At 39.6% G+C, this 12,804-nt stretch overlaps 1 protein-coding gene across 3 annotated transcripts; it reads right to left on the bottom strand.

Annotated features, from left to right (window-relative positions):
* Positions 1–1,227: 1,227 nt before the first annotated feature.
* spopla (speckle type BTB/POZ protein like a) lies at positions 1,228–10,868 on the bottom strand. Of its 3 annotated transcripts, XM_086091898.1 has the most exons (13): positions 10,697–10,868; positions 9,674–9,759; positions 9,467–9,517; positions 8,741–8,854; positions 8,467–8,588; positions 8,145–8,296; positions 7,930–8,057; positions 6,708–6,885; positions 6,085–6,140; positions 5,878–6,000; positions 4,555–4,697; positions 4,376–4,429; positions 1,228–3,109 (listed from the first exon to the last, which is right to left on the bottom strand). In XM_086091898.1, the coding sequence occupies exons 4-13, from the start codon at positions 8,816–8,818 to the stop codon at positions 2,965–2,967; spliced, it is 1,179 nt and encodes a 392-aa protein (XP_085948024.1). In that variant the 5' UTR covers positions 8,819–8,854; positions 9,467–9,517; positions 9,674–9,759; positions 10,697–10,868; the 3' UTR covers positions 1,228–2,964. The 3 variants fall into 3 exon arrangements, with proteins under 3 accessions (XP_085948024.1, XP_085948023.1, XP_085948025.1); XM_086091897.1 differs by lacking the exon at positions 9,467–9,517; XM_086091899.1 differs by lacking the exons at positions 9,467–9,517; positions 10,697–10,868 and adding an exon at positions 10,325–10,666.
* Positions 10,869–12,804: the final 1,936 nt, after the last annotated feature.

Genomic DNA, 12,804 nt, shown 5'->3' with positions numbered 1-12,804 from the left:
GTCAACAGTTAGCTAGTAACCTAGCTAGCGGCTAACGGCGGTGGTTACTCCACGCCCCCCACTTTTTTTTTTTTTTTTTCCCCACAAGGACGTCTCACCAAAATAAACAGGCAACATTTTCACAAAAGCGTTTTAGTGAAGCTTCTTAATAGCCAATACATCTGTGTCCGCAGGCGTGTGTGATAGCAGAGGTACACCTCAGGGAGTACATCCATTCTGCTGGGGCCGCGGGCGACAGGCTTCTTTTCATTGGCTTCCATTACTCTTATCTGATCAGGGCCAGGTATCCTCTCCTCTGCCATCAAGGCGCTCCCAGGTCGGCCTGACCGTACGTGGCCGCATCGTTCCATCGCCGCGCTTTTATCACGATTAAACAGTACGGGACGTCATTCACGACGTGAGGGCTTTTTTTTTTAAGTGCAACATAAACAGATTGATAAATATGATTTGGGTTTTTTTGCGGGTTTTTGCTATTTCTATATTAAATTTGAAATGTGTGTGTCGTTTCCTGAGATAGTGAATTTGGAGTTTTATCGCTATGAGCTAAATTCCTTTTATATACATAATTAACCAATCACATTCAAACGTGTATTTTTTTTTCTTCACCTTTTTCTTTTTTCTTTTTTTTTTGGAGGGAGGGGAATTAACAAGATATTTATTGTTGAGCACATGGCGTCTGAATGTGGGGACTTGACTGCTTCAAAAAACAGCTTATTACATTTGCAGTGGTTGTGTACGTGTGTGCGTGGGCTGTGGTTTATCGCAGAACAGCACCTGGGAACCACAGTTGAATCCCTTCAACCATTTCTGTAGTCAAAGAGTCACTTCCTCCCTGCAAGATGTGACCACACACTCCAGTTCAAAAGCGTCAGCTTTGGATGTGTTGAGCGAGCACAACTTTTGTTAAGAATAGTTACGGTTTTATAATTGAAAGTCATTAACACATTTGAAAAGCCCAGCGACGCCTTTGCCGAAATCTCCCACCCGAGACCGTAAAAGGATGATGAAAGGTGACGTAGGATTTGGTGGCGCTCTTTAGTGGGGGGCGGGCAGCAGGTGAACGCTTCTCGGTTGCCGTCCACTTTGAAGACTTCGTTATCCTTTACGTCATGGGGTTCCGGCTTCCATTTGAAGACAACCAGTCCATTTTTTTTCTGAGGAATACATGACCTTCAAAGGCGTCGGCCTATCTGAACAAAAAAATATAAAATAAAAACAGGACACGAGTATGTTGGAAAATGTTTTAATTGCTTAACGCAGCCATTCCTGCGGACAGTTTCCATCTCGCTGCTTCCAAACATACATTTCAACATGTTGACACGACGCAGAATGATGCTGCCCTCTTATTGTACAAACGCTCCTGCTGTGTTTTGCGTCACATCCACGCTACGATGAACCGCAACAAAAAAAAGAAGAACAAAAAAAGGACAAGCTCTCATTCGGAACAAAGAATGACATCGCCGGCAGAAGTGATGCGCAGCATCTGACACGTCTCCAAACATTAAGAGGACCGTTCGTTTTGTACATGATCAATTCTTTTAATTCTGCACAAATGTCAGAAAATACAAATATCTTGGACACTTTTCCTTGACAATAACATGATCATGCATTAGTCTTTCCACTTTGACTAAACCACAATATTTCATGAGAATATATATTTGCAGCTTGGCAATACTGAAGTATTTTTGTTCCAATTTAATTCAAGCTGGTTAACGGACATGAGCGGCATATGCTATTTAAATGTGAGCCTGGTTAAATACTTTCATCGTTTCCTATATAAGGGCCAAAGGCTTGAAATTGACACAGGGCCTTCCCAAACGGGCAAATGTAAATGTACTTCTTTTTGTTTTTTGTTCTCGTCCCCACACAGACGCAACACAACAGACGTCCCGGACGTACAATGGTCTTCTGAGGATGCTTCAGCTGTCATTTACATAGAAATGGTGCCATCAATATGGGGCATACACATCTTTTAAAAAGTGTTAAGAACTGACCTTGCACTGAAAGTGTTCATGCTCTTTAATGTCTGGTCACAAAACGGGCTAAACATTACAAATATATAATATTTCCCATTTAGTTCAACCTTTTTTTTGTTTTGTTACGTTCCTATCGAACTCCATATGAAAACGACTATTGACGGGAACTAGTGCAACCTGGAGGAGGCCTGGTCTTTGTGACAAGGCAGGCACAGAGTAAAATAGACAAAAAAAAATGAACTCCGGAGCGACTCCAGAGCAATGGCAGATAGTAGGGCTGGGCAATAAATCGAATTCATTCGATACATCGTCATTGTAAAAATGGAATCGTTGAAAATTTGCGAGATCGAATGTTTTCTTCTGGATTATGAAAAGCTGTTCTTATGTTCTGTTACATTCAAATGTTTTTGTGAGTTGTAATTTTGCCCAAGTGGCAGAATGCTGGATGGATGTTTACAATAGCTACTTAATTGTGGCATTTAAGAACAAACTATGAATGTTAAGTTTATGTTAAAACTAATTTAGAATTAGTATACATTATTGTTGTCTGAGCATTTTTGCACAAAAAATAATTTTTTGAATAAATGAAACCTTTAAATATGTTTGTTGGGTTTATTGGATTAAAACCGTAATCGTCCTGAATGAGTGCAAAAAAAATGGAGATTTTATTTTTTTGTCCATATCGCCCAACCCTAGCAGATTAATTAAGGCCATTTTGAAGAATTACAGGAGAGGGAAAAAACAACAACAACAACAGTAGCAGACGGCTTGACTTGCTCCCCACCCTGAACACGACGCAGTCGGGGGCATCAAAGCAAGACTGTCCTTTTTTGTTTTCATGTGTCCTTTGTGCCAGCCTCCCCCCACATCCATGGTGAGGAAGGGCCACTCTTCTTCTCTATTCAAGTGTGTTCAGTTTTGGTGGAATTCCAAAAGAGTGGTATCCTCACTAGTCTTTTCCTCTGCAAAGCCAGCCAATCCCGGGCCGTCACGACTGTTTTAGACGCTTGCGGGGAGGACCGAAGGGCGGGCACTGCGCCGAGGCCAGGGCGCGGAAGGCCTCGGCCACCAAGTGAGGGTGCGACTGGATCATTGACTTCCAGCCCGCTGTCTCCATGATGTCTGTAGCGTGGCTGCGAGCACAAACACAATCGGCTTAATGCACTGACATTAAAAATCAATCAACAGAAATGACATGTGGAAGCAAATCAGCAGCTTGTGACTCCAAATCAAAAATGTTAATTATTTTTTCCTCTTCAAACTAAAAAATATATATATATTCAAGCCAGTTAATGTTTACTTTTAAATTACACATATTTTGTATTTCAAACAACCACTTCGCTTGGACTTTTAGTTTGCTAACTTAATGCTAACGCTACATAGCAACTATGTTGTGGTGCTATAGCATCTCAAGCAGCAGATTGAACAAAAATGGTCCATTAACACGTGTGTGTATATATATATATATATATATATATATATATATATATATATATATATATATATATATAAGTCATGTTATTGATCCTCTGCAAAGAACTAACATTAATGCTATACTGATGAGTAGAATTGAAACATCTTTGTATCCGTATTTTTAATGCAACATTTCTTCTTTTTTTTAATATAGCGCCATTTTTCCTCATTAAAATATTTTTTTTTGTAAACTATTCACACACACACCAATATGTAATTCAGTTATTCAATATGATTGAAGACGATAAACGTTAAATGTGTAAATTGTTTTTTTTAAAGAAATTGTTTTATGTGCAATAAAACAGTTGCACATTTAATTAGATTAAGTAATAAATACAAGTAATAAATAATAATAATAATAAAAATAAAAATAAATAATAATCTGTTGTAAATTGCTGAGGGGGGACAATAATAATAATTTCAAGTAGTGGTAACTAATGCAACAAAATTAGTAATAATTAGATTTTCCCATTTTTCTCCCAACGCGTTCTCTGGCAAAATGTGGTTCTCACAGGTGAAACTCAAAACCAAAAACATCTAATGTTTAAGCAATCAATGTAAAAGGCAACACCTGAGCAACTAGACACACCCCCATCAGTCACGTGTTCTAATACTTTTGCTCACTTGAAAAGTGGGTGGGCTTTAAACGATATATGGAATATTCAAGGTGCCACGAAAAGACAAGAATATTCATTGGAACGGCAAACTTGGCGACCACACAAAACGGGAGAAAAGGCTCAATTTGCAGGATTGCTCCAGGTACGAGTCTATTAATAACTTGGACAACAATGATACGCTGCCTCAAAGTGAAAAGGCAAATAGTGCGCCGCCCGCCAGGGCTAAAACAATGAATTCTAATGCATCTGCGAGGGGCGCAGATAAGACCGTGTTATTCATCTTGTGTCACATATCAGCTAATTACATACTTGCTATTCCAGTTCTTTCCATCTTTACAGCCCAGCTGTCTGAGGACACTGCACCTATGGCAAGGAGATAAAAAGGTAAGCATTCAGGGATGGTAAACAGAAATGGCAGCAGAAATTCATCACGCGAGTATTTCCCCCCCCCCGCCTTCCTTCTTCTTTTTCTTTCCAGAGATACTTGCCTGTTGATAAAATCTATGGCTTGTGCTTTGAGCTGCTCGGCGCTGTGCAAGTCTGCCAGGATGAGGGTGTCGGCCACATTCTCCACCGAGAGGCTGTTGCACAGAGCCTCTTCACACATGACTTTTAGACGCTCCAGAGCGTACTGCAAAGCACACGGAGAGCAAGCGCTTGACCACGGTATGCAAACGCCAGCTTTTGTTTGGCATCAAAGCCAAACCAATCAACATCCTACTTTGTGATTACAACAGAGGATGCAGTGACCAAAAATAATGGCGAGGAAGGAAGCACAGCAGTATGGACTGGGGACATCTGGACAAAAGACAATATGGAGTCGTTCCAATCCTTGAAGTTGTTTGTTAACCTCTTCAGAGATAATTCCGTAGATTTTATATTATCATGATATTATATCACGATTTATATCAGGGATGGGCAACTGGCGGCGTGGCCCCTTGATTAATTTGGAAAATTAAAACAATGAATTTTTTGGGAAAGAGGATTAAAAAAAAAATGCATTATTTATTACATATTTTTAATTTATTTTTAAATAAACAAAATCTTCAGAAAACACCTATAAACATTCTAAATAATGCTCACTAAAAATGGGGGTAAATGTGTGAGTGTGTGGGGGGGGGGGTTGTCTTGGTAAAACGAGGAGGGGGAATTTTTTTGGGATTTTTTTTAAAATTAATTAATTATTATTTAAATCTGCGGAAATGCAAATTTCAACCGTAGTTTAAGTTGTAATATCACTTTCCATCACTAGATGGCAGAATGTCTTAGTTGGGCTTACACTGCCCTATGTGGGCCTACTATTTTTTTTGCGGATTTTAAAAGACATGCAGGACAAATATAGTACCTCAATAATATTACAATTTTGAGAGTTGATTTTTGCAACAACAAAATGAATTCTTGTACTTAATGTTGGTTTGCTGTTCAGCAGTTATGTGACATCCTTGAATGGTATTTTTTTTATGCAAGTGAACCCTTTGCACTGGGGAAAGAAAAAATAATCATTACGGGTGGTTGTTGGGTAAAGGTCTTTTATACATGCATTGACAATTGTATTATGAAAAATATTAAGAGCGCGTATTGTGCCAATTAAAAAGGCATTTTGTCACACATCTGGTCAGGAAATGCTTTGTGGCCACAGAGTAGCTACTTCTGATAACCGCTGGTCTAGTGTATACCGCTCACACCATTAGAAACTGCAGGTAATAAGATTCATAAACAAGAGCAAGCCAAAAATAAACGGAATAAAAATAACCGACATATGACAGTTTGCGTTTCACAGGTTTGCAAGTGAAAATTGTTGTTGCTCTTACTTTGTCTGCAGCTGCCAGCAGGTTGTCTGCCATCTTCTCCAGGTTTGGGGCCTTCCCTGTGTAGATGAAGCCCATCATTTCCTTGAAGACGTCGGGGTCCACGTCGCTTATATCGACACGGTTCTGGCGGGAGGGAAAACGGGATTAAAAAAAAAAGACGACAAAATAAAAATAACGTTCTGAATACAGTAATGAGTCACATCGTACCTTTTTACTCTCTTCCATTTCATGCTCAAACATGGCATTGAAGACGGGCGACCTTGCTGTGAAAAAACACAGATCCAAGAGTGATAAATATAACAGCAGTCAACAAAAACCTTCTTTACCGGTGTACGGCACTTGTCAATGTGTTAAATCACAGTTAGTGCTTCGTCGTCAATATCCCCCCCCCCCACCCCCCACCCCTATCTGACCACAGCAACTGCTGCCACCGTGTCGAATAGACACAAGCTGGAATAGTCAACTCGGCTCTCGGTTTCCTGGATCACAGTGAGTCGGGTCAAGCAGGATAGTCAGGTGGATTAGCACTTTTCAAGGTGCTTACGGCTCTGTGAGGGAGGCCATTCACATGAGGCATGACATGTCTCACAAAAGGCCATTTTCAGCACTTCTCTGTCATGGCTGCTTGTTAAATGCCCTCACACCGACATTTACAACGCGGGATAAATCATGCCTCTCTAATGGATTCGCAGGGAGGAAGCGTCTTCAAGTCAAGGTACAGCAATTACACAAATTAAAACCCACATTTCTGATGCCAACTTCATAACGGGCAAGTTTGAAAAACGGTTTGGGCCAAAGCGTTGCGGAATGTTAACTGAAGTCCTTGATACCTGCCAGGATGGATTTGTGGGCTTTGAACTCCTGCCCTCCCACATACAGGCTGCAGTCGGTGAAGCGTGAACACTCCCAAAGGTTCCCCAAGTCATCAGACAGCTGACACTCCGGTACCTTCAGCATGTTCATGTTGGACTGGCCAGAAATGTTCACAGAGTCCTGGACAACACTGACCTGCTCGCGAGACACAACAAGCACAGTCAGAAAACTCCGGCTCGTGAAAGGCAAACGAGCGTTCTGGCAGACAAGATTGCCATTAAACACATCAGCACAAATCATTCAAAAGTTGTTTGTTTTTAAACAAATCAAAAAAAAAAATCTTCAAACAAAAAGGCAGATCAACATTCAATGTTTTCTATGAAAAGTCGACGGTAAACGAATGTCAAAAAAATAATAATAACAATTCGAGAGAAAAAAATTATGATAAAATATATATGCAAATTTGGGGGAGAAAAACTGCAAGTCGTAATTTCACCATTCACCACTAGATGGTACAGCAATGGCTTATAAGGTTGCACTAGCTATTATACTGCCCTATACTACATAATAAACAGGCCTTTTTGTTGTTGTTGCACATTTGAAATAATATGCAGGACAAAAAGAACCTCAATAAAAGTACAATTTTGCGAGTAGCTTTTTGTGGGGGGGGGGGGGGGGGTGCACAAAAAACGTGTGCTTAATGCTGGTTTGCTGTTCAGCAGTTTTGTGCCATAATAAGAACAATGTAGTTATTTTGTTATTTGCGTCAAACACGTTTTTGTCGAGTTAGGATAGTTGATATTTCATACATGCACTGAGAAATGCATTATGTAAAATGAAATATAAAAGATCACATATTTTGTCCATACAGTATCTAAAATAGCATTTTTGTGATGTATCAGTTTAGGAAGTGCATGCCCCCCCCCCCCCCCCCCAAGTAGCGCTGATGAAAAATGGTGCCTTCCTCCAGCATTTAAGTTGCCCCATCCCTGTTTTAGAATGCCACTCTTGTATTGTAAATAATCAATTTTCAAAAGTTTTTCTCGCAGTGGCAGTTTTTAGATTAATCATGAAAACAGACATTCCAATTTATTTTAAAGTTACTAAGGAAAAAATTTGTTTATAGGGGGGGTTCTTTAAATTGTAATGGAATGTTGAGTTGGCTAAAGATTCCCTCACACTCAACAAAACGCTTCCTTTTCCAAGGAATTATGAGAGTGGCTCGAGTTTTACAATTACCTCACAGAAAAGCGTAAGTTTGTCATCAGGCAGAAGTCCGTTGGCTTCATCCAGAAGGAAATCTCGCCTGATGAACTTTTTAAAGCCCCAGTCTTTGCCTTGGACAAACCTGTAGGCTCTTTGGCTTTCTGCAACAAAAACAAAAGGCGTGTTTAACATGTTTCCAAGTTGCAGTGGAGCATGCACATGATGATGTCGCAGGCGCGCGCACTTACCCATCGCTTTCGTCTCCTCTCGTTTAGCATTCAACAAGGAAAACTTGAATTTTGCTCTGACTTCACTTTTTGGACAACTAACAAGAAGTAAATACAATGACAGATAATCTTTGCTTTCATCATCAAGTCCCTTTGGATTGACTCGCAGACACCTGTCCAGGAAACGGAATCCATCAGTAAAGTTAAAAACCGAGTCACGCGCTCTACACTACTTTTGTCCAAACAAGCCTTCGGGAATGCGCCTCCTGCTTTATGACAGATTGACTAATTGTCATGCAGATACTAAAGAATACATGGAATTGGTGAAAATTGAGTCTCTCACCACTTCATCTTGTCGTTGGGGCCAGAGGAGAAGGTTGAGCTTTTCAGTACCTCCCCCATTTCTTCTCTGCAAAAGCTAAAGTTGTTTATGGTCCACATGTAGGAAAACTTGACAACCTTGACCTTGGCGCCAAAAGAAGAAACACAAAGTGTTTCGTTAGTATAAAAGGATTCCACGGTGACATGATGTGTGATTACGTTACAAGCTATCGGAAAATGATGACGTGGCTTTGGTGAGGAGAAAAGAACAGAAGTGAAGTTCTGATTGCTCAAACCTGTGTGTAACACCAGCTCTCTGCCACAGGTCCACTTGACATCTCCCCAGGAGGAGGAGGGGTGGGAACCCGTGACATCACCACTTTGGAGGTAGCACTCGTGTTTCTAAAGCACTAGGCAATGCAACAAAGAAAATGTGTTTTTAAACTGAATTTCACGTCACAGACACCAAGGCAGAACACATTCAAATATTTTTAAAAACTTGTAGGCTGCCTTCTTTGCTTAGTGGTAAAAAAATATATATATATATCCTGCCAACAAACTGCTAGTGAGAATTGCAAGATAAGCAGTGACATAACCAGGCGGACATTTTCTATCAACATGTACGGAGACATCTTGTTGCTGTTTTTCGCAAGTTTCTACTTGTTTGGTGAACACATGCCGGCTGTCTAAAACCAAATGTTTTGTGAATAAACAAAACTTTGGAGATTTTCAGTGACTAATGAGGCATGGCTTTTTACTCCACACTAAATTTACTGCATTACAGTGAATAGTTTCCAAGTGAGGAGACTTCCTTTACAAGGATTCCAGGTGTAGGTAAGAAAAATAAAATAAATACAGATTCAACAGTACATTGTAATATTAACTAACTCACTTTACTTTGGCAGGAACACAATTAAGAACATGTTGGCATGACTCACAACAACAGTTCCAGCTTCTCATGTGGGTACCATTGGAAAATTATTTGAAGGATAATTTGTTACAGTGTATATTTTGTGACTTACTGCTGTGATAACTTCATCTCCCACACAGGACTGATCTAACAGGTTGTCTGGCTTTGTATGTAGCAGACAATCCAATGGAGCGGTAATAATAGTAACAGCCAACCCCAGTGAATGCAAACACAAATTTGCCAGTTAGAATCTGTGGTATATTATTCATGTACAGCAGAGCACAAGGGTCAAATTTACAAATGTGAACGAAAGGCTCACCTCTTAGTAGTTTTAAGAATGTAAAAGGCGCAGTATACGTCTAGTTTTTCACAGGATACTTCATGGTCCCAACTTCATGTTCCAGCCTACAACGAAAACAAAGAAGAGTACTTGGAAATCACCTAGCATCTGTAATTATGAATAATTGGATAGAGCTTTCAAAACAGTAGTGCATCTATACAAAGTGTCACTACTTAGTTAAATAAACTGCCTTCTAAACATAAATGTTGTGAAACCAAATAGTTATCTTTAACATATGCTCGGTGAGTTGAGGCTGTGAAATCCCTGCATAATAAATTGCTGTGTCATTTAGTTGTGTTTAATAAAAGGTGAAAAGAGAAAACACTAGCCTGGACAGTCTTGCTTGTATTGAATGAAGAAATATTTTGCCAACATAGAATAAGCTTAACTCAATAAGGTATTTAAGATACTAGACGATCAACAGCCTCTCTTTTTTTCACCACTTAACATTACATCAAGTGTCAACGTCGTTTTCGAGCAATATCGTCCCACTATTATGAACGCCCTCAAAACCACGACATCTAATTTCGAAAAAAGACAGTTACCAACATTAACTCATATAGAGACGAGCAAGTCTACCAACTTGCGCGATCGTACTGAATCCAAACTAGCATTTAAGTTTTCACTTACCAGCGTAATGTTACATTCTCGTTAGCCTTCGACCGCAAATGCGGCTAACAACAATCAGCTAGCTTGACACAAACATTTAACAACATATTTGTCTTCACGTGAACACGTACACATGCACATCGAGATCGCTGTGGCGCATCAAACCAACAAAAGAACCGGGTCCAAAATTGACTACGGTTATCCTGACATAGTGTAAAACAAAGGGCCTATGCAGCTCTTTTGACAGAATGCTAGCCGAGCGAGCTAACGAAAGCCCTCACGTTTCGGTCCGATATGCTACTGGGAAAACAACGTCGGCTAACTAGCAGCTAGCCCATGCTAACATGAACATCGACTGCCAAAAAAGTTGGAAAATTCATCGTGACGGCGTACCTTTCAATTTCATACTTCCGTATGTATCGAGTAAGGTATGTCGCTTAGTGTCACAGGCGCTCCTGTCACCATCCGTCACTTTGGACTCTTTTTCAGTGAGACTCTTCACAAGGTTTCTTTGTCTAATTTATATCTGGGCTAGCTTGTCTGCTTGATCCGGTTGATAGCTTAGCAGGCTAGGCGGTGTCTACTGCGCACGCGCGATTTTAGAGCCTGCCAAACATGTCAACATACTAGTAACATTTTTATTTATTATTGTTAATCTTAAGTCATTTACAAAAAAATATATAACTAACCAGTAAGTCCAACATTCCCCGTGTAACTTGTGTCCGTCCTTGACCATACCTCCAAAAAATAAAAATAAATAATAAAAAATTAAAAAATCGAACCACGAATTATGAGTTCATTATAACAGCACAAACTAATTACACGTACAGTACACAAAAGCAGGGAAAAAAAGCATAGCATGGGTTCGATTCAATACCTTGGTGAGCTTGTGAAGGGTGCTAATGTAAGTTTTTCTCCAGGTTGTCCTTTCTCAACATGCGTTGTCCACCGTCACCAAAGGCTTGCCTCACGTCAAACCCTAATATGACTACAAAGAAGGTGCACATAGGCTACCCTCAGAAAAGTTCTTGACATACAATTAATACTAACGCACGTCTTAAAAAAAAGAAAATATTTTTTTTTTTATCAAAATAGTTATTTTTCATTCTAGAAAATATCTCAACTCAACTCAATTTTGTTTGGATAGCACTTTGAAAGGCATACAAAGTGCTTTACATAAAGTAAAGATCAGTTCTGCAGTCAAGACAGGTACAACAAAATGAGACAAAATAAATAAATAAATTAATGTAGTAAATAGGTAAAAAAATTAAATTAATAACACAAGAAGCAGATATGTACTGTATGTGTATTTGGCCTCTCAGTGAGAAAACCACAGCCAATTGACTCAACCAACAAACCAACACAATGTGACTGATACTAAATGCACAAACTCTGATTTCTTTTGTCTCACAATGCTGGACAGAAGGGAACATGGCCAGACATAAAAGGACAAAATATATCATGTTACAAAAGTTCTGTAATAAATGCTGTGAGTCAATAGTAACTGAAATTGTGGCATGGGAAGTAACAATTTGGAATGCATTTATGTAGTACAATGTAAAATAAACTTCAATCTGCGATGATTGTTCATTGTTGGTTGAAGTAGTGAGTTTTTATTATTTTGCACAATACTGGTCTGATTGCACCAATGTTTTTGATTGAACTATGCCAACTGTGCTGGGTTGTGGTGAGGATAGGGAAGCATCAATTGTTTTGACTCACCTTGGGCACTTGCAAGCCATGCTATACCACTTAATAATCAGTATGACTTGAAAAGAAAAATTGCATCACTCCTATGAAGAGGATAAAGTCCCACTGAAGTGGCATTCTGCATCTTGGTTTACTTCATAAGTGTCATGAGTATCCAAGAAGTAATTTATCAGTTTATCAACCAGTTGCCACGTGTCCTTGATTGCTCTGGATAAGACGTTTGGCACCTTGGAAGTGACAGCATGAGCAGCATGCACATCCCTGCTGACAAGTCTCACATGTGTGAAGAAATACTGTAAACAGAGAATGAAATACCTGTAGGGGGGAGGAGGGGGGTGGCGTCTAGACCATATCAAATTTGAGGCATCCCACAGGCGCATTGAAAGGTCAGCACTTACGCAGCATCAACAGCAACAGTTGCTAGCTGCAAGCTTGAGAAGGTTAACCAGATAAAACAATGATTCTCTACTGGCCTAAACTATCAGAACTGACCTACATCTACAACTTCAATTCAAATATTTGTTCCATCAGTTTATTCTTTTTATTTCATAGCATTTCTCTTGGTGAAACTGCGTCCAGTATGTGTATCTGGATGTTAGATTTTCCAAATGGCATTCATTTGTTCCAACCTCTCCTAAAAACCCAACAAACATTTTTTACAATGTGTTTTGTCAGAAATTTGGGTTGTGGCAAAAGTGGAGGACCAATGCAAAAAAAGCAGTGAGGCAAGGCTGAGTACAGGATGTATAAAGGATTTATTACAAAAAGCAAAAAACAAAAAGTACAACAGC

Source organism: Leptonotus elevatus, chromosome 12 (genome assembly GCF_054856555.1).
Source record: "Leptonotus elevatus isolate MCC_2025b chromosome 12, RoL_Lele_1.0, whole genome shotgun sequence".
NCBI lineage: Eukaryota > Metazoa > Chordata > Actinopteri > Syngnathiformes > Syngnathidae > Leptonotus > Leptonotus elevatus.
This window is presented reverse-complemented; position numbering and strand designations above follow the sequence as displayed.

Excerpts from the sequence above, each read along its gene's own strand:
- spopla (XM_086091898.1), bottom strand. The coding sequence starts at position 8,818 with ATGTCACGGGTTCCCACCCCTCCTCCTCCTGGGGAGATGTCAAGTGGA. Across the intron at positions 8,058-8,144 it reads AGAGGAGACGAAAGCGATGG|AAAGCCAAAGAGCCTACAGG; the intron begins GTAAGTGCGCGC and ends TTTTTGTTGCAG. Across the intron at positions 4,430-4,554 it reads GCCATAGATTTTATCAACAG|GTGCAGTGTCCTCAGACAGC; the intron begins GCAAGTATCTCT and ends TCCTTGCCATAG.